Raw genomic sequence first — 25,262 nt, forward strand, 5'->3', positions numbered from 1 at the left:
TTCTCTGCCCCAAACCACCCTCCTTAACCCCACTCTCACCTCCTGCTCTGCAGCAGTCACTTGACCTTGTGTTTCAGATGTGCTGAGGGCAGCCATAAAGCTGCGCTGTGCTGGGAGGAGGAGGAGGAGGGTATTCCCCTCCCATTTTCCTCACATCCTAACCACTCTGGCAGGGAATGAAGAGATGAAGCTAGGCACAAGCCCAGCACAAACAGCAGGAAGCAGCTGTCTGAGAGACAGCAGGCTGGAAATAGAGAATAGGCACTGTAGGAGGGCAATGCATTTAAACCTGCCCAAATCAAGCTGCTCTCAGCATCTGTCCTACAGCAGTGTAGTAATACAAAACAAAACACACCCCCACAACTGGTGTGCCAGGAACATGCATTCAAAGCCCAGGAACACCAGTGTCTGCTCCTCAGGGAGCATGCACAAAGGAACTACTTTTCCCCTGGGGGGGGGCATCAAGCTGATCCTATGAACCCAGCAGAAGCTGGGCTCTGCTCCCCCATGCAACGTCCTCCACACACAGACAAGCCCTTCCTTCCCCAAGCAGCCGCCTGCGCTCACCCCCAGCCCCAGCTCTGCTTCCTCGACAGCCATCAGGCAGTGGTTCAAAGGCCAAACCCAGCCCTGAGGGCTTCTCGCCCTTTCCCTTCAGAGCAGCTCAAGCAAAATCTCACCATTTCTCTTTTATTATGTTTTCCATAAAAAACCCACAAAAAATTATGCAGCCTTGGCTGAGAACAGCTGCTGGACACAGCTGTGCAGCACAACTCCAAGGATGGGATAATCGTTGTCAGTGTCAGAATACAAAGTAAACCCAAGAGCTCTCTTCCATAGGTAGCAAAAAGACCAACACCACAAATCACAGGAAGAAGGGGACCAAAAAAAAAAAAAAAAGTAAAAGTTTCTCTTAAAAATATAGCTCTGTGAAGAGAGAGAAAAAGAGATGGCTGGGTGTCAACTAGGAGGAAAGCAGTTTATGCAAGCTGACTGTTCTCTGGTCAAACTGCTTCCTTTAGTTCAGTTATAGTGCAACAGGTGAGCCGTCAGGAGGGGCGATAAAACACTTCTCCAGGCCCCAGCAGGACAGGAGGAGGCAGAAAGTTACACCACTCTGCTCTAAAAGTCACAGTTAAAAGAAGGAGTTATAAATTACTATTAAAAAAAAAGAAAGAAAATTCGAATTCTCCTGATGGGCTTCCTTTTCCTCTCTTCTGCTTGATCTTCACTCATAAATCCTTAATCACAGGGCCACGGTACCTTTGAGGAAAGGAGTTAAAAGAGTTAGGGAGAGGGAGGAAAGGAATGGCCTAGAGCTGAGCAGAGTGGGAGCAGATTCATCTGGTCCACTTCCAGGTGGCTATAAAATCACCATCTAATCCACATTACTTTTCCAAGCTCCCTGTGGTCAGCAGGGACTGACAGACATTGTAAGAGGTCGCTTATCTCTGCTGATGGCAGAGGACATCGACATCTAGGCTGGATATCCAGTTTGCAGCAGCTAAATAGATAGTTGAGAACAACCACATCAACAGAAGTCAGCACTCTGCTGATTGACTTTCCTTACACTGCTCCACTCCCTGTCCCTCTCACAAAAGGCCAAGTTGATTCACACAGTGGTTGTTTAGCAGGCAGACTGCGTTCCTGGAACTGGCCCAGGAATACTGAATTTGGCAAAAGGTTACTGCTGTTCAGAGAGGTACCAACTGACAGTTTCCACGGGCCATGTACCTTCTTACAACAATTCTTGAGACTCAGCTGTTTTCTTCTTCTAAAAAGAAAAGGGAGAAAAATCAATCAGTATCATCCACACCATAAACACGCAGAACCCAGCAGAGCCAAAAGCCATCAGAGTTTTCTTTGCTGCCATCTCCAAAGGACAAAGTCCATAATGAGAAACATCCTATTTTCTCTCTCCAGCCCCCTTCCTACCCCTAGAAATGGGATGCAATAGCCTGCTAAACCCCCAGGAGCTCCAGTTTCTACTGAAAACACCACTAGATGAATAACGTAGCAGGGGAAGAGCCCTCAGTCCTTGCGCAGGTTCTCTGCCAGCAAACCCAGCCACTGCGTTTGACCCTTCCAGCAAAAGGCTGCAAGAGCTTTGAAGGGATCCCTCCGGAGGGAAAACATCGGAACGAGCCCTTCTTCAAGCCTTCCCAATCCCAAACAACCCCTGGTGAGGACTCAGGTCATTTCAATACCAGGCCACAACCAACTGCAGCCTCCTCTGTACTGCCCACAAAGGGAGGACACAACTCCGTTCCTCTCTCCAGCCCCACATCTCGAAGGGACCAACTAGCTGCGTGCAGGGATGAGCCCCATAAGCACTGCTCAGAATGGCTCTCCCCTGTGGTAGCCTGTTCCAGGGTCCCGCACATACCTTCTTCTTCTTCTTGTGAACTTCAGCAGAGCCATCTGCTATCGGCTCCCCTTCTGAAGACACTTTTTTGCTCTTCTTCTTCTTTTCTTTTTCATTCTTTTTTTCTAGGTGAGAGAAAGAAGGTAACTAAGAGAGCAACTCTGCTAAAGCCAGTGCCTGAAAAGCAGTTGGCTTCACCTGACACTGGGGAAAACTCTTGGTTAGAAAGGGGGCATCCCCAGCAGGTCCCTGACCACACCTAATCATAAGCAAGCTTTCCAGACCAGCAACTCTAGGTGACACAGTCCTGCCCCAAGGCAGCTGTCCTTAAGGCTGTTTCTCCAATACCCTTGAGCCGGGGTGGTTTGATTTCACCATGCATGCACAATGTGGGCAGAATCACACAGAACCCTCTCCTTCCCACTTCCTGCTGTCCAGCCACTCCAAAGAACCTCTTCAGCGCTAGAGTAGCTGGGCACATATGAGAAGTCAGAGCAAGGGGAGCTACTGACAAAGGGCAGACACACGACTCAGCTCAGCACAACTGAGCATCTCTGCAGAACAGAAACCCCAGCAGTTCTGGTCCACCTATTCCATCTTGTCTTTTATTTTGGGTAGCAAAAGCCTGCAAGAGCCAGCACAGAACCAGCTCTTAATTTGCAAATGCAGTCTGCACTGCGAAGGGGGAAAAAATAGTTTCCTTTGCATTAGGGCAGCAAACAAGAGCATTATACAGAGGTGTGCAGGGGCAGGAAGCACTCTCAATTAGGAGCAGTGAACAAGAGGCTGGTACCGTCCTCCCCTTTCTTCTGGAGTTTGAAAGCAACAGTAATGACCCTGAGTCAAATCCCTCAAATGAGCAGCTCACTGTGTTGTGACAGGAGGCACTGTGACCCAGCAGGGCCAGGGAAGGGGCTCTCTTGCCCTACAGGGAAGAGCAGTGGCTGCCAGGGCACATGACAGCATGGATTTCAAGGCTGCTTTTTTTTTTTTTTTTTTTTTTTGAAGAGGCTGCCAGTGAGAGGCCATGTTCAGGCAGCTCTGACTAACACAAAACCCTGTGCATATGAAAGCTGGGCTTCAACTACCATGCCTACAGCTTGTCAGGCTCGAGGGAGCGAACGGCAATCTTCTGTCTGCCTTCCCCAGCTACACTGCAGCTTGGCTCTCCATTAGCACACACTGCATTTGCCACACAGGAGCCAGTAAAGGCAACAAGTTTAGCACAACCGTTCCATACTGCAGACGGAGCAGGGCATCATGCAGAACCCCAGCACCTCCCCAGAGCAGGCAGAAAATAGCCTCGAGTCTTTGTGGCTTGCAGTTAGTGATAACTTGCCCCAAGCATGGCACAGATGGCGGACAGCCTGCACGTGGAGGGCAGACAGGCCTCAGGAGCTTTCATGCTGACACACTCAAACCACTGCCTGCCCAGAGCCAGAGAGCCACTTCCAGCCACAGTAAAGACCGGGAAAGGAGAAAGCCCTAGGGGAACAGGTCACGCCACTGAAGGTGCACAGGGTCATCAGCTTGTTCTGCAAGCAGCAAGGATCAGGAGGACAGCAAGTATGAGCATTATACAGTTCCCGCTGTGCTGGACAGACGATGGTGGGGGGTGGGGGGAGCAGAGGAGCCAAGCTTGTTGCCTGCAATATAGCTTGGTGACAAGACTGCAGAAGCACACTGAGGTGGAGGTTTGAAAACCTGCCACTGGCTTTGAGTGTGCCAGGAGGACGACAGCCAAGCAGGAAGTTAATGGGAAAGCAGGTGCTGTTTATGTGGCCCTGCACCAGAGGCTGAACATGCAACAGCCGCAAAACGCTATTGCAAATGCAGGCCTGAGCGATGGATAGTGCTCAGATACTTACTTTTACTGGATTTTTTCTTCTCCTTGCTCCCTGATAGCTTTTCTGGGTCACCAGCAGCTTTTTTCTTCTTCTTTTTGGGCACTTCTTCACCAGCTTGCCCTTTCCGCTTCTTCTCCTTGGGCTGCCCAACAGCTTCATCCTCTCTGGGCAGTTTCCGCTTCTGAGAAGCTTTCTGCTTCTTGTTCTCTTTGTCTTTGCTCTTGAGTGTTTTCACAGCCTTGTCTGCCGTGGAGGAGGGCTTCTTCTTTTCCTTCTTCCCCTTTTTCTCCTTTTTTTTCTTCTCTTCCAACCCTCCCAGTGTTTGCACTGCAGGGATTTTGGCAGCAGTGGTAACCTCGCTTTCACTCCCTGAGCTCAACTCCTCTGACTCTGGGATGGAGAGCAGCGTGTATGATAATGGGGTCGCTTGTGTCCCTTTTGCCCCAATGTCATTTTGCTTCACTGCTAGGGCCTTCTTGACTGGGGAAGCTTTGACACTGGCATGAGTTGGTGCTGTCTTCCCTGCTGCCTTCTCTTTGCCAGAAGGTCCCGTGGCTTCCTGCCCCAGAGGGGGTTTGTTTTCTGCAGAAACAGTGACAAGAGAGATGACAGATTCAGGGAGTTTTTAAAACAATTACCTACACAAATCAAAAAAAAAAAAAAAAAAAAAAACACACAGACCACACAATTACCAGACTGTTTAAAGAGGAGCATGCAGTACTCCCCAAAAACCAAGATCTGCTTGCCATCTCATCTACAATGGAGAAAGACGCCGTAGCCCTAACACTAAGTATCTGGGAAGGGAAGTGGGTGACAGACAGAATAGCTTTGGCTTCATTCAAGGAAAATGGAGACTGGCCTAGTGGGAAATGAAGCATAAGATGGGCATAGAGCAGAGCAGTCATTCCCCAGGAAGTCAGGAACTTCCTAAGGTAGAGGTAGTAGTATCCACACAACCATGTTTAACAGGCAGCCATGGCTTATCTCCCAGCACCTGGGCCTTCTTGAAGCTATTCCACATCTACTAAGCAGCTTGTTCCACAACTTCCTGATGTACCTGCCAAAAAAGCCAACCAATCCATTTAGGCCTTCGGAGTGGGCCAGAGCTCAGAGTCCAGCCAAAGCTCATCTGTAGGCAAAAGGGTGGCACCAGAGCAGAAACATCTTCCAGCTCTGAATTTTACAGTTCAGCAACAACTGGGGAGGCAGAGAAGTGGCGGGATATTTCATTTTGCCACAGGCCTTCCTATTCTCTTCCCTTTCTCTGCCCTCCAGACGTGTAACAGGAACAGAGCACAGAGACCAAGGGGAGACTTGACACCAGCACCGTATAGTAGAGGAGGTTCTTAAGCCAGTGTTTAAAGGCTCACTAGGGGCTGTCACTACTGCAGCACACCTACATCATGAGCACAGGTTGCAGGGAGAGCCCTATCTGCTCCCGTTAGTTACAGTAATTACTGCAGTTACAGCAGGACTTCGAAGAGGCAAGGGCACAGGGTAAGAGCTGCAGGCCCACCTTTGCAAAGTGGCTAGCGAAAGAGCGCGTGCAAGGAGAAGGCCATGTCATGGCTAGAGGAAGCCAGCAGACGGCAGCAGCACTCCACGGCCAGGCTCTGCAGCAGAGCAACTCCAGGAACAGGCCCCATTCCAGTGTCACGCTCCCACTCCCTTGCCAGCACGGCTTTGCTCCTGGGCCAAGCAGATTGCTGGCCTTGACAAAGAACCCACCTGCTTTGTGGTCTGCAGGCAACTGCTCGGCATCTGTGTCGGAGTCACTGCTGGAGCTGTCGCCTGGGGCTGCTGTTACAGAGGCCTTGGCGAGGGGGTTAGCAGCAGGCACTGCTGCTTTCCCTTGCCCTGCTTTGCCTCCAGGCGAGGAGGGAACCGTCTTTGGTATCTGAGGTGCTGTGGGGACCTCGGAGAGGCCCAGATAGCCTGTGAGTAGGGACTAAAGAAAGCATAGACCAAGAGTCACAGCAAGGCAGTCTCTTACACACCAGACTCATAGTTCTGTCCCTGCTATTGCCCCTGTACTCCAAACAAAGGGCCCACCTTTGGCGACCCATGGGCTGACCCATGCACCCTTCAGCCAGCCGCCAGCCCTGCAGAGAGGGCAGGGCAAGGCAAGGCCAGGCTACCAGGAGACGGGGTCAGCACCAACCGGCGCTGGCTGAGCTTACAACAGCGAGACAAGAGGCAGGGCAGCTCCTTTGTTCTTGCCCAGCTAGGCAGACCTGGGGGAGGCTCCTGGCCATCAGCACGCACCCATGCACAGCTAATGCACTGCAGATGTGCTGCACGCCCAGCACATTACTTACAAAGGGAGTTTAATGGCTTGGACATGGGTTAAGTTACAAATAAAAGCACGGAAAAAAAACCTGCTGCTATTGGCACCGCAAACCAATTCTCCTGATTTAACTCTTGCAAGACACTGCCTCCTCCCATCCTTTTGTTCAATAGCAGAAAGTACAAGCCCTGCACCCAAGGCCTGGCTGCCTAGGGAAGCATTTCTAAACGCCCAGATTCAACAGCTTTCCTCTCCCCACCGCAAGGCCCCATTCCATAGCACTGCACTGCAGAGCTCTCATTTCCACGCTGGCAAACCCACTGAGCACCTCGCTTTCTCTGGCTGGAAACGCGACCCTCTCTCTGTCCTGCTTTGGGGCCGGATGCAAGACCCAAGAGGACCCCAGCCTGCTCAGGCATAGTACCTGTGACGCTGTCCCTTCTTCCTCGCTGGACTCTGAGGAGGAGCTGTGGGCTGGCTCAGTCCCTCCTGGTTTCTGCAGCACACCTGCTGAAGGAGCAGAGTTCATCCTGTTAGACCCATCACAACCTCTTGGGGGCTGAAATCATCTGTGCAGCACACAGGCATTGCTGTCAAGGGGACTTTCGTCTCCAAGAAAGCGGAGCTCTCTGCAGAGCTAGAGAGCAGAAATCCCTTTCCAATCACTAGGTGAAGGTGACATCTTCCAGAGAGCAAAAAACCATCACCTCCACCCTGGCCTGGGTGCTGCCAACCAGGCTAAGGCTGTGCATGAGCACACATCTTGGCATGACACAGACAGCGTCTCCTCAGGAGAACTAACCAGGTTTGGGGAGTTGCTTGGGTATCTCTTCCTCATCACTGTCAGAAGAACTACTGCTGTCTGAAGTCTCCTCTGCCTGGGTGGGCAGTGTGGCCTGGCTCGGCTTGGTGTCCTGGGCAGGCTGCAGACCTGGCTTCCTCGGCACGGCAGTGGGATTTCTCAGGACCGAAGAAGCCTGCAGAGCAGCAGTGTCGGCTGGAGGAGCTTTCCCCGTGGGAGTAGTCTGCTTCAGGCATGGAGGAGGAAGAACCTAGGGAGAGAAAGAAGAAATGTATCTGAAAGGAGAAGCAATTGCTCATTCCCATGAACCATAGAAAGTAGCCCTGAATAGGTGGCTTGGATCACCTGGGCTCTCCTTCAGCCACACTGCTACAGTTCCTCTCCAACACCTAGCCCATCACCTTCCATGCAGGAAGGCAAGATCCCCAACTTCACCTGACCCATAGACACAGTGGGGAGTTGTGGCCTGCTAGGCAACTCCTAACTGTACAGCCCACTGCTATTGCAAAAGGAGGAAGGAAAAAAAAGTCAGCCAGCTGGGAGGCAAGAACAGCAGCAAAGGTGACAGGACAGGGCTATCCTCCCCTCATCTGCTTCACCTCATCATACGAGAATATTGTTTAAAACAACTCCTCCTCCTCTTCAACCTCCTTCCCAGGCCCCCACACATGCTCTCTCAGAGGGGGATACTTCACCAGCAGCCTGCACTCTTAAGACTCCCGCACATCCACCCTGTCTGCCCACTCTCCCCAGGGAGACTCCCCACAGTCATCTCCTCCGCCATTACCTCTCCTACAAGCACATCACTCTCTGAGGAATCGCTGCTCGAGCTCTCAGATATTCTGCAAGCTGGTGGGACAGCAGGTGCTTTTATCCCCTTTCCTGAAGGCAGTGTGGCATTAGCCTTGGCAGCCGCTGTACTTACAGCCTTGCTTGGTTTGATGTTCTGCTGTGACAGACTCTAAGGCACATATGAAAAAGTCAGGACAGAGCATAGCTTGAAAGGGAAAAGAAATAGAAGTACAACCCAGTCCACCAGCTCCTGACCACTTCCAGCATTTTCAGGACAGCCAAGGCTGATATATTTTCTTCCTTTACCAGACAGCTTTCTCTACCACAAGCCTCCAAGTAGGCTTCCAGCAGATTCAGGAGCACTGATGGGAGGGCCTGCATATCCGGGTGCATCTATTGCATTAGCCCAGTACCCAGATGGCATCAGACTGTGGACAAGCAGCTGAAGTGTGACACACTCGCACCAGCAAGATACCTATCCACTGCAGTACCAGAAGGACAGCAAGATGCAAGATGTAAATCCTATTTTGACAGATGAGGATACAGATTTCAGGATGACTCCTACACTCATATTCTGCACCAGGATTAATCGGCTACACAGACAACGCAGGGACACCAATCATAGGGCAAATTTGTCCTCAGACTGACAAGCAAGCCATGAATTAGATAGCAAGTTAAGAAGGAGCAGCTGCATTTCCTGACACTTAAAGTGCCCCATCAAACCAAACAAAGAGGAGTTAAAATCCCAAGACCAGAAGCAGGGTGGCAGTGAGTGCGGGAGGGGAGAGAAAAAAAAAAGGAAAAAAAGTCACTGACATCAAGTCCAAGGCATAAATGCCAGCAGAGGAGGGAGCAGGAGTGATGGAAGAGTGCTCAGCCTCCTGGGTTTTGTTACAAACAAGGCTACGTGAGCAGCCATTCCTCCCCAGATCTCTGACAAGCTGGGTCTTTGTGGGCTGACATTTCTCACACACAACATCTGGCCTTCAGAAAGGAAGGCAATGCTCCACGACGCAGAGAGCTGCCAAACCAACGTGCGCTTTCAGCCATCTTGCACACGGCTCAAGTTACAGCAACTCCATTATTTTATACAATCTTAGTATTACAAACAAGCTTTAATCAAGGACTGCTCAGGCTGGCTGCCTGCCCATCAGCTAGGGAGAAGGCAGCCTTTTCATCAACCACAGCATCAGCCCACCGTGGGGAAGGGCTTCCTCAAATGCACATAATCCCCCTCTCCCAGCAAGGGTGCTGACCAGAAAAGGGATGCATATGTGTGGGAAAAGAAGTGCACTTGGCTGCTAAGCCCTGGGCTCAGAGCACCTTTGCAGTGGGGAAACCATCACCAAGTAGGAATAGAAGCCACATGCCCCAGTCAAGCTTCCTCACGTGGTTTTTTTCTTTGGCTCAAACCACAGCAGGGGTCCAGGGACAGGAAGAGAACCAAATGAGAGAGCTGGAAGCAACCCCACAATACTTATATTGCTCCCAATGTGTGGAATCACAGATCACTTGTAAGCAAGACCCAGATATCAGCTCCAGAGCAAGACTCTAACTCCTTTTTTGGCTGAAAGGCAGCACAGCCACTGTGTTACTCTTTAGGGCAGATCCTACCAGCCCTCTGTAGGGATAGAGCGGGAGTCCAGAGTCCTCCAGTTTTATCCCAAGCTAAGGGAGGTTGGGAGAAAGCAGGGTGCAGGTTGCCTTGGAGCTACCTGGGTCATGGAAGGACTGTCCATAAGGATTTGGCTGCTATTCTAGCCTGTTTAATTTCTAGGACTAGGGAAAAGGGGAGAGAGTCCAAGAGTCCTGTGTCTAGCCATATTCCTGCCAAAGCAGTTGCATCCTCCCCTGCTCACATACAGCAACCTTGCTGAGGCTGAGACATATACCCAGAACTGGGGTCACTGAGAACCCCAAATGCTGCCAAGAAGTCTTGATCCAGCCAATAGGAGGGGTCTCCTCTCTGTCATTCGTCACCCACCCAACATCATCCTGCAAGTCCTGAGATGAGTTATTGCATGAGTACGCAGAGCAAACAGTGCCCATGCCCAGCAGGTCAGTGGCTCGTTACCTGTGAAGGGGGGATAACTTCCTCCGCTGAGTCTGATGACTCCTCACTGGAATCATCACTGCTCTCTGCAGGCGGAGGGGCTGGGGCTGGCACCGGGGCTGGAGCTTGTGCCTTCTTCCCACTTGTTGACTTGGGCACAGCGTTGGTTTTCACTGAAGGAGAAGCATGAGAGATTGTTGTCATAGGCAAGAGTTGCTCTCCTTGCCTGTCCAAAGCAGAAACTATCACAACAGCCAGGGCAGCTCTGCAGGCAAGGCAGAGAAGGAAATCCAGGAGAAAGAGAGCAAAAGGTCCTGCCCACTGCCAGAAGGATCCTTACCAGCTGGTGTAGGCTGTTTCTGTGCCACAGGAGCATCTTCTTCACTGTCAGACGAGTCACTGCTCCCACTTTCTGAGGTCTGGCTTTTCAAGGTGCCTCCCACTGCCTTTTCAGGTCCCCCAACTTTAGTAGCCTGGCTCAGGCTGGGAATGTGTCCAGGCTGTTCTGTTAATCTCTTAACAAAAAAAGAAATATGGACCCAAAAATATAGTGTTACTATAGGTTGTGTTTAAGGGTTTAAGCTCAGTTTCAGCTCAAAATAGGTTTTGTTTTGCGCCAGCACAGCTGTTGCTAATACTCACTCTATTTCTCAAGACTGGAAGTGGCTTCGGTTACTGCCTGGACTGAGCTGCTGAGAATGCATACTATAATGTGTCTTTGACAGGAAGCCCAAGTGCATTTTATCTCCTGAGTACGCAGGGCTAACGAGCAGGCATAAATCTCATTGCAACAAGATTTCAGGAGGAGCCTTCTAGCAGAGGGGTCAGCCAGGACAGCTAGGAGCACAGTCCCTCTGTATCTCTGCCTCTCCAGCTCAAGATCAAGCCCTCACTCAGAGGTTATGGCAGCACAGTGGACTGAGCTGGTGATACATGCTGGCTCAGACCCTACCCGAGGGCTGAGAACAGCAGGAAGCCAGAAATGGGAACAGCTTAACCCAGAGCAGAAGGTTGCTAACGAGACACAGAGTCCAATCTCTCAAGTGACTGGCCTGGGTTACCTATTGCAGCTCAGCTAAGATGCAGTAAGCAAAAGCCAAGGGGACTGAGGGAAATCCCATGATATCGGAGAGCTAACAAACCCATTCAAGGAGTGTCACGGGGCTCAATACCTCATTTTCACCTCAGCCAGCAGGACCGCAGACAGCTTTGTAATTCCTTAATGAGGCTGAGACCGGCTGGATAGGAGTCTGAAGGGAAGAGCAGCACTGCAACCCCCAAGCTCTTGTTCCAAAGAAGCCTCTCATTTGAGTGCAACTTCTCCCTAGCTCGAAGAATCAGTAGAAACTGGAAATCCTTGTGCACATTTGCTAGAGTCAAAGAAGGTATCAGAGTAGTTACTCCCTAGAGCTGCTGGAGAGCTCAGCATAGAGCTGCCACAGGCGTTTGGCACATGAAAGGCAGGCAGAACAGACCTGGGCCAAGGATACGACTGAACTCCTTGGAAATTAACGTGTCAATAGGTCTAAAAGTTTGAAAACAGCAAAAATAACCCTTATAACTCACTTGGGCTCTGCCTTTCTACACTGCCAACACTGATATCTAGGACTCAAGATAGGCCAAGAGGCTGGTGTGTCAGCAAAAGGCAGCAGTGATTATCGTAGCACTAGACATAGAGCTGCCAGGTAAGATCCCTGCTTCCTGGCCCCTCTTCCAGCTCAGTCAGAGAGCTGCAAACCTCCCTCCTGCATGCTTTGGCAGACCAGTGGTGGTAGAGAGAGAAGAGCTTGCTGGGAGCTCTGGTAACTTCACCACCCGCAGATATTCTTCAAACTCGCAGTGCTCTGCACCCACTCAGTCTACTCTGCTTATCGCTCATCTCCGGGCTGTTCTGCCAGTACCACATTTGCCAGGGCTGACAAGACCCATCCAACCCATGTGTGATGACAGCCCACTTCAGCTCTGTCTCACAGCCCAGGGTCTCCCGCAAGAAGGGAAAAGGGACCCCTGCCCTGCTGCACAGTCACTGTAAGCCCCCTTTCCCAGCCGTGTGATGCTGCTAGTCCAGTGACTCTCCTCCCACCTCAGATCCCTTTTCTCAGCCCGCAGAGTGCTAGGAGTACCTCAACACTGCTGGCCCATCTAGGGGCTGCATCTGGCCAGCAGCCAAGAGTACCAGCCTTACAGCCTCCCAGGAGGATGGATCTTATCTTGCTTCCTGGCACAGCCCTGCTGAGGGCTGCCACTGGGGCAGTGTTTGTCATTTCCAAGCCAAACACTAAAGAGACAACAGCATCTGCATGTTTATCCCATTACAGAGCAGCTCTCCGAACAAGCCAAGCACATTTTGACTCTGCTTAGAGAAACAGAAACCTCCACACGCACTTGGGGAGGGGGGACTGCAACCTCACTTGTCTGTTTTGCTTTGATAGCAGTGAGTCACTATTTCCAAGAGAGAGGCCAGATTTGCAATGGTGAAGAGAGAACCACTCGAAGGAGACAAGAATTCACGTGGTCTGTTTGAACATACCAGCCCCTCTCCCTCTCCTTGCCGAGCACTGGTACCCAAGGGAAGAGTCTACCAAGATCAAACCCTTCTCACTCACTTCTAAGAGCTTCATCGCAACAGGACTGGTTTCCGCCTCTGCTCAGATGCGCAGCATGAGGGCTGGTTTGTTTTCTACACTTCACAAAAGATTGGCAGAGAGCTGTGAAAGAAGCGTACAGAGGCATCCTGACACTGAAAAAACGCAATGGCACTCCCAGATAAACCACTGTAAGTTTTATACAGCTAGAGGACTCCTCAGACCTTCCCAGGTGGAGGCCAAGTTCCCTCCATCTAGCTCATCTCTGTCACTGCCAGATGGCCGACAGGTGCCACATCCTATGGCACGGCCAAAGACAGGCTAAATTACATGCAGGGAGCGGGGCAAGACAAGCAGGGGGGTGGTTCTGACCTCTCAGAGTAACAGGTACCTAGGATAACCGAGGGGGAGGAGGAAAATAACTGAAGAGGAAAACATTTTCCTTCTTCCTCCCCAGACCCCAAAGCAGGAGCTGCCTGCAGATCAGTACAAGAATGATGACTCAGCTGCCACACAACCCATCTGCCACTCCGCCGGGTCCATTTGCATCATGCAATTCTGCATGACAAGAAGGGGGGGGAAAGCAATGCCAAGCCACGTGCGCTGAGCAAATTATAACAATTACACTCCACTGCTGCCTCTGCACAGTGGAAGCACTGCCAGTGTATCAGAACTGGGACTAATAGCTCAGCTGTGTCACGACACAGGGAAGGGAGGGACTGCCACCTGCACAGAGTGGGGACAGGATTCTGGGAGCAGGATAGAGGGAGAAACCCTCCATCTCTTGGGAGATTTGGCCTCCTCTGCTGGGCCTGCAGTCTGTGATAAAAACTTTCAGGCAAGCTTCTACTGGTGCAGCCTGTACGAGTTTCCTTGGACGATCAGGGAACACACAGGTTCCCAACATACACACATATAAGATCTCATGCCAACACTGGTGAATAGAAACCTGAGTCTGCGCATGGTGGGTTTCAGTGCCATTTTTAGTCTACAATGTCCAGGAAAGGGGAAGCAAAGCAGAATCAACAGTTCCAAAAGAGAAACAGCTCACAGCATCTTTAAGGTCAGTCCAGACTGCTTCCCCACCACCATTCCCCCCAAAAAAAACATGCAAACACCTTGTCAACTTCTTTGACTAAATATTCCTGAGTCCTCAGGGGTAAACATACCAATTAAGCAGTTCAATTTAGGCATGATGTTCATTTTAATTGTGCTAATCCACCCCCACAGGGAAAGATGAAGCAGCTTCCAACGCTCTGTATCTGTTTGGATCTTGCACAGAAGCCAGAGGAAGTTGCAGGATACAGTAAGTCAGTGGTTAGCATATGCCCAAGTAGCAGATGGTGAGGATGAGCTAAGAAGAGTTTGACTGGGAGGACAGGACTGTGGACACAGATAAGCTTAATGGTACTTCAGGCTTTACTCATGGTCTCTGCCTGCAGGCTGCTAACACAGGGAAAAACAGCCTGTTTGGCAAAAATAGAGTTTCCTTGATCACAAGCTTTTCCCTGCTGACTGTGGCAGGTGAAGGGTAATCACCAGTTTGAAGAGGAAAGATGATGAAGTGGTTAAACAGCCATCAGCAAGACAGCTACCTGCTGCTGCCAGCTTCATATCAATACTTGGGAAAACAAACCCACCTCATCAGGTCCTTCACCTCCACTCTGCTAAAATGGACGAGCCTTGTTAGTTTTACAGCAAGCACCCATGGCAGAACTATCAGAATACCTTCTCCTGCCACCCAGAGCTAAATCTTCACATATAATCATGCAGGAAGAGAGCAGCACAGAGCCAACTGTTAAAGATGCGCCCCCCTCCACCCACATCAGCAGGCCAAGGCTATAAAGACAAAATGCAGTGCCTCTCCTGCTCCTGCCTGTCATTTCCAAAGGACGTGTTGACAAAGAGCCTCCTTGCAAGGACACGTGAGGCTCTGCCCCCAGGTTCCCTGCCTCCCTTGCAAATAATAGCTGCCATCTCAGAAACACTGCTTTCAGGCCACTTTCCAAAAGGCCCTGCAGCTCAGTCAGTGCAGGAAGTCTCCATACAACAGACCCGGGATCATCAAGGCCCTATTTCATCAACCAGAAGCACAGCAAGTTCCACCCTAAGCAGGGAGAGGGATGCTCTCAGGAAGGGATTTGTCTCCCAGCAACCGGAGCCATTTAAGTCCAAGCCTAACCTGGGTTCATGATCCTCCTCTCAAGAAGGAGCTAAATATCCCCTCACAGGAGGGCCAAGCTGTCAGTGATCCCTCAAAAGAGCAAAGCATGAGTGAAGTGAAACCAGTTTGTGTCAAATAAATTTGGGGTCCCCACCCTCTTTATAATCCCTCACAGGATATCCTCTCACAGGAGGGCCAAGCTGTCAGTGATCCCTCAAAAGAGCAAAGCATGAGTGAAGTGAAACCAGTTTGTGTCAAATAAATTAGGGGTCCCCACCCTCTTTCCCTATTTGCTAGCATAGATTATGCTGCTGTTGGGACATCCTCCCTCATATGAGCTTTCCTGTTGCACCTTGTAAGAGTTTTTGAATCAGGGAAGAGACAAGACAAATCTCAGCACAGGGCCAGATATTTGGTAACTCTCAACTATCCCCTAGGAAGTTCTTTGTCTCCCTGTAGTGAGACAAAGACGTGAAAATACAAAGCCAAATCTGAGTGAGAAGAGTTACCCAGGCTTGTTTCCAGGTAGTAACAAAGACCCCTCCCAGAAGAGATAAAATGCAAAGTACTACATGCTACCGGAGTTTCAAGGAGATCAGCAGTAAACTACTGTTCCATGCATATCTCATCTTCCAACACTGAGCTGAATGCAGCATCACCAACCTTCTGGCTGACAGGCACACGGAGATTCTCATCTTCACTGCCTGAAGAGTCAGTGCTCTCCACTGGCTTCGTACTTTCAGCAGGCTTTGTGGGAACAGCAGTCCTTTCCAGTCCTGTTTTGCCCTGCTTTGGCACTGCTGGTTTCGGTGCTGGCTTCCCTTGGGCTGATGGAAGTGTTTTTGCTGAAGCTGCTTTGCTTGAGAGTGATGCTGCCGGTGTGGGTTTCACTGGGGATGGGATGGCCTGGGACGATTTTGGAGGTGGCTTTGTCTGCACAAAACAAGAACAGCATGAAGCAAGGTGAATTCCACTGTAGTACAGTTCATCTACTCAGACTGGAATCAAGAGAAGAGATTTCAGCGCCCCCTGCAAAAGGCTAACGCTGAAGGAAGATTAGCAACTGTCAGGAAAGATAAGGAATTCTTTCATCTGGCTGTCTGGGGATAGTCTCCCAAGAGAGGAGAGCAAGATCAGACACTACTTGTCAAGCCTTCAGATATTGCCAGTCACCTCAGTGAAGTAAGTTACAGTGCTCTGCACTCTCCACAGCAGGCAGCTTGCCAAATTAGACACTGTATATCACAATTTATAGCTGAGAGGCAAATTCAATCACAATGATTTGCCTCTTCAAGTGGGAAAGGAATTGCTGTTTTATTACATTTAACAGCACTGATTTAATTTTAACCTCAAATCGTGCCCCTCCTCCCCCCAAAAAGAAAGGCAAACACATTCTGGGGCCTTTAAACACTCCCCCTGCAAACATGACCTCACTATATGCTGCATCTGCTTAGATTTTTCCTTTACTGCGATTCCTAGCTTTGGAGAAGAACACAAGGAGAGACAAGTCTCAAACACACTTGGGTTACTGATGCAGGTTCCTCATTTTCATTGTCTGATGAGTCGCTGCTCTCTGAACTGTCATCAGGCTTCGCAGCCCCAAGAACCGTTGCTGATCCGAGCTTGGCCTGGTTTGGTACCACTGCTGTTTGCTTTAATGCGTTCTTCTTTGCGGACACTGGATCAGCAGTCACGCTTTTCACAGGTGCTGCATTACTCTGCACTGCTTTTGCATCTGGTTTTGCCTGGGAACAGGAGAAAGAAAGGGATCAGGGTATCAGGTAACACCTTACATTTTTAGGAGGGAAGAAACCGGCTGAGGGCTGCAACTGTGCGGAGCCTGTTTTAAGCGAGGCCACTTGGCCAATTTGGCTAGGATAACAGGTCGGCTTGTTCAGACCCTTGGGCTGTCGAGCATCTGAAGCAAGTTTCCTCCTTTAGGGCACTGTCTGATCAGCCTGCATTCCTCCTGCATTTGCAGTAACTGGAATTGCATGCCAGTCACCTTCTACAAAAAAAAAAGACTCTCCCTCTGCTTCAGGCACTGGGAAGAACTGGAATGGATTGGCTGACTGGCACAGGTTGGTGGGGCTCTCGGTCACACAGTGTGTCTTCATGGCCTTGGGGATCCCACACACCCAGGGAAGAGAGTGCTGACAGACTGCAGCAGTGCTGGGCTCTCATTTCCTCTCCGCTTGAAGGTTAGGAAAGACATTTCCTAGAAAGAAAGGCCATGGGATGGAGAGATTACCTGAACTGCTGGAGTTGTGAGCTCCTCCTCAGAAGATGTCTCATCGCTTGATTCCTCACTGCTACTCTCAGCCGCCTCAGCTGCCTGCTTCAGCTCTGAAACACAAGTGAGGAAATGTCACAGCTGCTGCCAGTTCTGAGTCCCAAAAAATGAGATGCTAATGCAGCTTTGGAAGTCAGTATGGGGAGAAAAAAAAAAAAAAGAAAGAAAGAAAAGGAAAAAAGGCTGAGAGAGGCTAAGGAGATTTGCAGGGAAGAGGGCCTAGTCTGACTGAAAGCACTAGTGGCCTGCTGGGAACAGCCCCTCTAGAGAAAAAAGACCATTTGCCTGCAAGCACCACTCCTCAGACAGAGATGAGAAATGCCTCCTGGCTAGTCTCAGGCCTTAAGGCTGTTGCCCAGGCAGACACAGCTTCCTGCAGGAGCACCTAGCCTGGCTGCATCTTATCAGAAAAGGAGACAAGAACTGAGCTTCTAGGTTCTATTCCTTCCCTCCTCTCCAAAATAGCAAAAGGATTTTTCTTAAAGACTTCAAAAAAAAAGGAAAGAAAGAAAGAAAACAGAAACAAACATTCACTTTGCAACTGGGATGAAACACAGAATGCTGAAGTGCCTTTCCAGAAAGCTGAAGATATCTATAGTATTAGCACTGCATCTTCTCCAAATACACCATCATCTCCAATGCTCTAGTGTGGGATGCTGCTGGAGATGCAAACTCCTTAACCACAACATTTAGCACCCTAAATGTGAGCAAGTACGCTGGATTCATCCTGTGGAGCTCCAAAGCTGCCTGCTTTGCAATATTCTTGCAGTCTTCCTGGGAGCATGTCGTGCTCTGAGCTTTCCAGTGAGGGAGCTGAAAGCAGCATACTGCTGGCACAGTTCAGATTTGATGTGCAGCAAAAACAGAGCACACCTGCCTTCAGCCAGCCCTGCAGGCTCCTTACCTGCTTTGGGGGCTGTTGAATTCGCTGCTGGTGCTTCCTTTTCTTCTTCACTCTCTGACGAGCTGCTGCTGTCAGAGCTCTCCGGTGCATTTGTCGCTACCGGTGCTTTGCTCTGACCTACTTTGCCCAGGGCTGCTACTCCATGTCCCAGCTTCTCAGGACTGGCCAGCTTTTGCCCAGCCTTGGCCAGAGGTGCAGATACAGCTGGCACATTGGGTTTCTGCTTATTTGAGACCACAGTTCTGTGCACAGCAGAGGCCACCACTGCCTTGTCCGCCGGTGCAGTGGTTTTATTAGGAGAATGCAGTGAGTTGGCAGCTTTGCCACTAACCACAGCTGGCTTCACCTACAGGGAAGGAAAGAAGTTAGAAGACCATCAACAAAGGGCTAAATTGGATATGATATACCTTAAACAGTTGTGTGGGCAAGCCACACAACTCCTTATGGAGTTGCTTGCAGCAATAGACATCTATGAGAAGACTTACGCCAGCACAGGAGGGTTATTTAAATAAGAATTCCACCCCAGTGCACAATACTACATGTGCCAAAGAGGCTGGGACAGCCCTGGTCTCAGAACACCATCAGTCCCCAAGGCCAAGATAAGCATGCTCTTACTGTAATTGCATCTTTTCCAGCCGGTGTCTCTTCTTCTGATGAAGAGTCATCATCCTCACTGCTTTCTACATTCACTGCTGAGTTTGTGACCAGGGGAATGCTGGCTACAACACAGGAGAGAGCCACAGAGCAGTAATGAGAGAGATGTCTCACATCAGGATGGTCTCTGGTCCATGGGAAGGCCCCAGCAGATAAGGTAGGGCCCCATCCTTGCAACTGCCGCAACACCAGAACCACTGCCCTTGCAACAGGCATGTACTTTGTTCCTCCAACGTACCCTTCTTCCCACAACCAAGACAAACCTGCCAAGATTTACATGTTTCCAAGGGCTGGTCTGCAGCAAACAAGACTGAGCCAAAGCATTTCAGACAGTTTCTTATTAGACTGTTCAAGCTAACGCCTCACACATCAACTGCATGAGGGATCCCTTCCCACCTTAGAGGGAACTGGTTTTCCAGACTATCTAGAAAGTTCTCCTTCCCTCATCTGCGAGGCAAACCTTCCTTTCCAGGTCCAACAGATGCCACAACTGGTCAGATGATGCTCCCCACTGGGCACCATTAGGCTTCCAAGGCTTCATCCAAGCCAGAACACTCATCTCTTTTCCCCTCCAGCAATGAACCATAACTACTGATTCTACCACAACACAAAGACACCTTTTCACACATTCAGCAAATCCAGGGGAAAGGGCTGAGCTTCAATTCAGCAAGCCTAGCTTACGATGAAGAACGGACTCTTGGATGGACTTTTGAGGGTGGTAGCTTTGGGCGCAGACACCAGCCTAGTGTGAGAATCTGTCAAACTTGCTATCCTAATCCATCAGCGATGGATGCTGGGATTAGGACAGACCCTAAGGGCAGGACTGTACCAATGCAAGTGAGCTGGAAGTCTGGCAAGTGCTGAATCCAGACAGTAACATAGCTTTCAGGGCTGGAAGGGGTGATAGCAATAGAGGTGACAGCACTTGTTTCAGAATTGATCTGTACTCACCAGGACACAAAGCTCTACTCAGACTTGAGTAGCACCCCTGGGCTCAGCCTCCCCAGAGACATTAACCTGCACTGCTCTCTGGGTGGGTTCCTGCCAGTGTCAGACTCTGACATGGGCCAATAGGGGCAACAACACTCATAGTAACAGGGCAGTGACTGAGACAGCCACACGCGTCTCAGAGAGGGAACACTTCTCCAAGGAGCTATGCTCATCCACACCAATTAAACAGACTCTATGAGAGGAAAAAAGAAAATACTTATAGGAGAGGAAGTGCAAGAGAGCTGGTGTGATGACAAAGAGATACCTCTTCCCCCTGTATCACTGCTATCTTTCCGCAGGAGCGATCTAAACCTAGCTCCTAATACCAGGGCCGAATTCCACAGGCTTTTGCTAGCTTTAGCAAGCATCTCTGCTCCTCAGAAATTCTACAGGAACAGAGGTGCTGTTAGTTAGTTGTTCTATTTTCCTAGAAGCATAAGGGAATAGTTATTACTTTAAAAGCATTTTCTCTGGTCAAGCAAACTGGGCTGCTCTTACACAGAGAGCAGCCTTTTTACTCAGTTAAAACACAGAGAGATAAAAGGCTCCTACCCTTGACAGCTTGTGTGTTCTCTTTCTCATCCTCTTCTTTCTCTGAGCTCTCAGAGCTGCTCACGGGATCAGGAACTCTGATCTTTTCTGGGATCACTGCCTCCACATCACTCACCTTTCTTCTCCTGGAATTCGAGGGAGTTCTGAGGAAACATATTTGGAAAAAGCAGAAAAGACGTGTCAAAAAGGCAAACAGCTCTTGAAAAAAAAAAAAAAGAATAAATTCGAACACTCGTTAATTCAGCCACTTTCAGGTCTGACGTAAGTCTCAGGACAAGCACTGTCATTCTTCCACAGCTCCTGAGAGGATTGGAGATCCATCGGTAACCTGCAAGATACACCTCTGTCCTCCTCAGGCACCTCCTGAGAGCAATATATCCTTGCAACACTTGGAGGAGATACTGGATACAAACTCTACCTAGGACATAGAAAGAAGGCATCTTTCTCACATTAGTAGAGATGTGAAAACATATTTGGTCAGGTTGATGCTCACCACACAGCAAAGGTAGCCTGTGAAATAAATTCAGTCTCCGGGAGACAGCTACAGCCATACAGAGCAACCAATTGATGCTGTCGCAGGGTTAGAGCAGCGAGCCCCAGACAGGTCATGATACTCTGCGACACCACGACGAGTGACTGTAAAGGCTGCACAAGCCATCTGCATTTGGGCACTTGAGTCAAAACAAGATAAAAGTTACAGTGCAAATGTATTTATGAAAGGATATGGCTGGACCAACAAAACCTGTGTTGAAAGATGGCAAAGAAAGGGCCAAAGACAAGCATTAATCATCTAAGCTGTTTACTGGAGCTAAAGCATTAAGCTGGAGAGAGATGTTTCCAGGCTCCAACTCCTACTTGTACCAGGAGAACATAAGCTGTGGCTAAAGTTGCTTTCAAATGAAAACACAAGTAATACTTTTGCTTTATTATCAGAATAACAATGGCTGGTGCAAATGTCTGCATATGGCTCACACACAACATTTTATGTCAATAAAAGCCCTTACACACACACACAATTATTAAAAAAAAAAAAAAAAAAAAAAAAACACATACACACACACTCACCCACACTTTTGTGCCAGTTTAGCTTATTTGTTCATCTGACACAAAAATAAAGTTGTTTAACGATTTGGACAGTAAAGATTGTTTATACTACAAGAGGATTTCACTGGCATAGCTGTCAGTATCAGCAATTCTTTTGCAGGCAGGCTCGGCCAAAGGAGCATTCGCTATTGCAAGGCCTACAACTACTCCAACAATCACTTCAACAAAATATAGGCAAGCTATGCAAGCAGCTACTACATTCCAGTGCCTTCCTGATTTGGTGGCAGCTGATGATAGAGACACTATGCGAGAATTTACAGTGTGTGTGACCAGGGCTCAGGGATGCAGTGCACAGGAGAACAACTTAGCCCACCTGAGGGCTAAGGGAGGGTACTGACCCTACAGTAGCCTGCAGCATTTACTCTAACTGCTCCCCATTGCTTCTGGGACCAAGTCAGTCCAGCTTTGTCACCTCACCCAGGCATCAGGCAGCTCCACCTGTCTTTCCAGTGGACTTCAGGACTAAACATAGCCCTATAGGGAGGCCATTCTTAAATAACCACAAATCTCAACAGCTAAATTCACTTTGAAAGAGTTTAAGAAGAGTAGAAAAGATGATGCTTTTCCACCAGCTAGATGGAAAAGAGCTGCAGCACAGAATCTGAGGAAAGGCCAAGAGCCTGTGAAATGAAACCAAGATGCAAGAATTACAGTTCACCCACATGAGAGCACTTCAGCTCACTGGGGTGCTTCGGGATAAACCAAACAGCTGGTCAATGTGTCCCTCATTCTGACTCTAATCCAGACATAACTACATAACTACAAGAGGAGACAAGAAAGAGAGGGAGACTTGCCACAGAACTACAACATAAGGATGACACCAAAGGTGTTAAATGTGACGCGAGTTCCTGTTGCCCTCCACAGTTTAAAAGTTACAGTGTCTGGAAGGACATGCAGCAGATCCCACGATATCTGCAACACAGAACAGTCAGCATCAATACCCAAGATAGCAATAAACTGTTAAGAGGGAGGAACCCAAGCCCAGTCCCACACTGTTACATTTTCACCTTGTTCCACAGTATCTCTCCTGCTCAGTTAAGAGAGCTGTGGAGACACAAGAACAAGAATAGGACAGCTTCAGGCATAAGGCATTCTAGCAGAAAATGCCTCTGGAGCAAACACCCACCCTCCAAGGCCAGCCAGGATGAAGAACATCTTCACTCAAGTGTTCCACAGCAGAGGCCGGACTCTGCAGGCACGGAGAGCCAGATGCACTGATCCCCTGTAACCTGGCTCTGTAGCTTCAACTATGCCCCATCTCCTCAGCGCTGCACTTCTAAATCACGATAAATCAAGCAGCAAACAGAGTGGGTCTAAATATCTTCTCACTCTGCAAATGTGAAAGCTTCATTGCTGCAGACATTCAGAGCTGTAGGGTATTCAGCTGAACAACTAACTGTGGAGTCATTGGGATTAAACACACAAGCACACACAAGGGCAGGCTGAAAGCAAAAGTGCCTTCCTTTAAATCATAAACTATGTGACCAACACCAAGATCCTTTAACATCCCTGTAACAACTTTGATAATTCCAATTCAGCAACCTCTGCTCACAGGCAGTTCACGTGTTTATCTCACACTGACCAGTGTCGACATCCATGCAAAGCACATGGCTTTAAAAAAGAAAGTGAAATGAAACTGGGGAAGGCTTTTTGCCAGTGAAGCATGACTCTAACCCTAGTAATACTCCAGTGTCACCCCCCAACAGGGAAGAACAGCATCAGCTTCTCAAAAACACAGTAACAACTTATCCCCAAGCTGAAGAAATTTTAGTTTATCTTTAACATCTGAAATAAATCTATCTGAAAGCAGAGCCTAGGGAGGAAAGTCACCCGAGCATGCTTATTATTGAACATATTCTCACAAAAGGAAATTCCAACAAAGATCACAAGTGTAATATAGCTTGGTTGTGAATTCCACGGTCTGGAATCCATTTGACAGCAATTTCCTCCTCGGACTTACTTTTGCCAGTGGGTGAAGATCTCCTCCAGAGAGGTCGTCAGGGAAGGAAGCAACTTCTGCAAAAGCAAGAGAGAACACGGATCAGCCGCCATCCCCGTTTCAGGATGCGGCCAGCGAACAGGAACACCGGAGACGGCGCAGGCCCCTCCGGGAACCCGGGGGGAAGGGAGTTATTCCCTCCCCACGTGCGCGCGCTCCGCGCAGGACGGATCTCCCCGCACGCACGCGAGCATCTCCGGCTACAGGCCGCGGCGCGGCCCCAGGGCCGCCGCCGGCTGCGCGGGCCCCGCGGCCCTGTGGGGCCGCCCCGGCCCGGCCCGGCCCGGCCCGGCGCCGCCGTTACCTGGCCCAGCTGCGCCTGCAGCTCGCGGGCCGCGCGGGCGTAGCCGCCGCGCAGCAGGTGCTGGTGGATGAGGGCCAGCAGGTCCCGCTGCCCGCGGCCGCCCGCCGCCATGGCGCGCCCGGCCCGACCCGGCCCGACCCGGCCCGCTCAGGGCGACCCCCCGGGCCGCTCCCGGCCCGGCCACCGCATGCCCGCGCGCGCCCGCTGACCCGCGACGTCACTTCCTCTTCCGCCGCGCCGCGCCGCGCCGCGCCGCCCCGCGCGCTTCTGGGAAATGTAGTGCGGCGGCGCCGCTGGGCCCCGAGCCCGGCCGGGGTGGGGGGCGGCAACCCGGGTCGGGCCGGGCCGGGCCCAGAACCGGCAACCGAACCGGGCCGGGAGAACCGAACCGAACCGAGCCGAGCCCCTAACCGGGCTGGGGGAGCTGAACGGGTCCAGAACAGGCTGGAGGAGCCGAGCCAGGAGCCGAACCGGCCCCGGGGAGCTGAACCGGCCCCGGGCTGGGCCAGGGGAGCCCAGCCGGGCCGGGCACTGAGCCAAGCTGGGGGAGCCAAACCCAGCTGGGACCTGACCTGGGCCGAGGGAGCTGGGCTGGGAGCCGAGCCCAGCAGGACAGCCGGGCCGGGAGCCGGACCGAGCCGGGCCAGCCCAGGGAGCCGCACTGGGAGCAGCAGCAGGCCGGCCTGAGCGCTGAGTGGATCCTGGAACTGAGCCAAACTGGGCCAGGGCAGCCGAGCTGGGAACTGCACCAGGCTGAAAGTCGAACCGGGGCAGGGGAGCTGGACTGGGACCTGAAATCTGAGCTGTACCCAGGGCTGAACTGGGCCAGGCTAGGGGAGCCATCCAGGAACCGAACCGAACAGGTGAGCCGTACCTGGACAAACCTGGAACTGAATCAGGCTGGCGAAAATGCTTCCAGCAACAAAACTGAACTGAGCAGGGAGAGCTGCACCCAAGAATTGCACCAACCATGCCAAGGGAGCCAAATTGGGACCTGAACGGGGCTGGGGGAACGGAACCTAGAACCAAAAAGGGACAGATGGAGGAACCATGCCCAGGAACCCAACTGGGAACCAAACAAGGCCAGAAAAACTGTGCCCCGGCGCCAGACTCAGACATGTCAGGTGGAGAAGCCATGACCACGAGCCAAACCCACAATCGAACTGGGCCAGGGAAACTGCTCCTGGGGACTGAAGAGAACAGAACTAGGGTGGATGGAGGACACAGCCGTGTCTGGGAGACAGAGCAGGCACTACTGCTTCAAACACAGGCAAGCGATGTCTCTGGAAGTGCTGCCGCCTTCATGAAGGTGATCCGTCCTCTTATATGCAGTGTCCAGAGGTTGTATCCAAGAGGAGTGGACAGAGCCTTAACTTTAACATATTCTCCTGCAGTCTTGCAAACCTAAAGTACCCAGTGGTGCAACTGAGACTTGTGAAAATCTTGAAATCAGCTAAGTGATCATGAAATATTTGCAATGCAGATTGATATTTGAATTTGATGATTGGCTGTTTCATAGGGTGTGTATTTTGGACCTCTTCCATGAAGCAAGGAATGCTAAAAGTGC

The 25,262-nt window shown here is 50.5% G+C and overlaps 1 protein-coding gene across 5 annotated transcripts; it reads right to left on the reverse strand.

Moving 5' to 3' along the window:
- Window positions 1-674: 674 nt before the first annotated feature.
- Window positions 675-23,818, reverse strand: TCOF1 (treacle ribosome biogenesis factor 1). Of its 5 annotated transcripts, none has more exons than XM_062587071.1 (18): window positions 23,696-23,818; window positions 23,353-23,408; window positions 20,289-20,431; window positions 18,708-18,811; window positions 18,093-18,438; window positions 17,147-17,241; window positions 16,416-16,640; window positions 15,559-15,828; window positions 10,487-10,661; window positions 10,168-10,319; window positions 8,089-8,262; window positions 7,302-7,551; window positions 6,924-7,006; window positions 5,941-6,160; window positions 4,234-4,794; window positions 2,387-2,490; window positions 1,735-1,774; window positions 675-1,263 (listed from the first exon to the last, which is right to left on the reverse strand). In XM_062587071.1, the coding sequence occupies exons 1-17, from the start codon at window positions 23,804-23,806 to the stop codon at window positions 1,739-1,741; spliced, it is 3,105 nt and encodes a 1,034-aa protein (XP_062443055.1). In that variant the 5' UTR covers window positions 23,807-23,818; the 3' UTR covers window positions 675-1,263; window positions 1,735-1,738. The 5 variants fall into 5 exon arrangements, with proteins under 5 accessions (XP_062443055.1, XP_062443056.1, XP_062443054.1 ...); XM_062587072.1 differs by having other exon boundaries at window positions 1,735-1,771; window positions 6,924-7,009; XM_062587070.1 differs by having other exon boundaries at window positions 6,924-7,009.
- Window positions 23,819-25,262: the final 1,444 nt, after the last annotated feature.

Source organism: Rhea pennata, chromosome 14, assembly GCF_028389875.1.
Source record: "Rhea pennata isolate bPtePen1 chromosome 14, bPtePen1.pri, whole genome shotgun sequence".
In the NCBI taxonomy this organism is placed as follows: Eukaryota; Metazoa; Chordata; class Aves; order Rheiformes; family Rheidae; genus Rhea; species Rhea pennata.

What these genes read in the sequence shown, in the direction of transcription:
- TCOF1 (XM_062587070.1), bottom strand. Translation starts at nt 23,806, where the DNA reads ATGGCGGCGGGCGGCCGCGGGCAGCGGGACCTGCTGGCCCTCATCCAC. An exon ending in AACCTGCATCAGTAACCCAA is followed by an intron (nt 15,829 to 16,415) that starts GTGTGTTTGAGA and finishes TGTTTTGTGCAG; the next exon opens with ACAAAGCCACCTCCAAAATC. An exon ending in GAAACAGCCTACACCAGCTG is followed by an intron (nt 10,320 to 10,486) that starts GTAAGGATCCTT and finishes CTTCTCCTTCAG; the next exon opens with TGAAAACCAACGCTGTGCCC.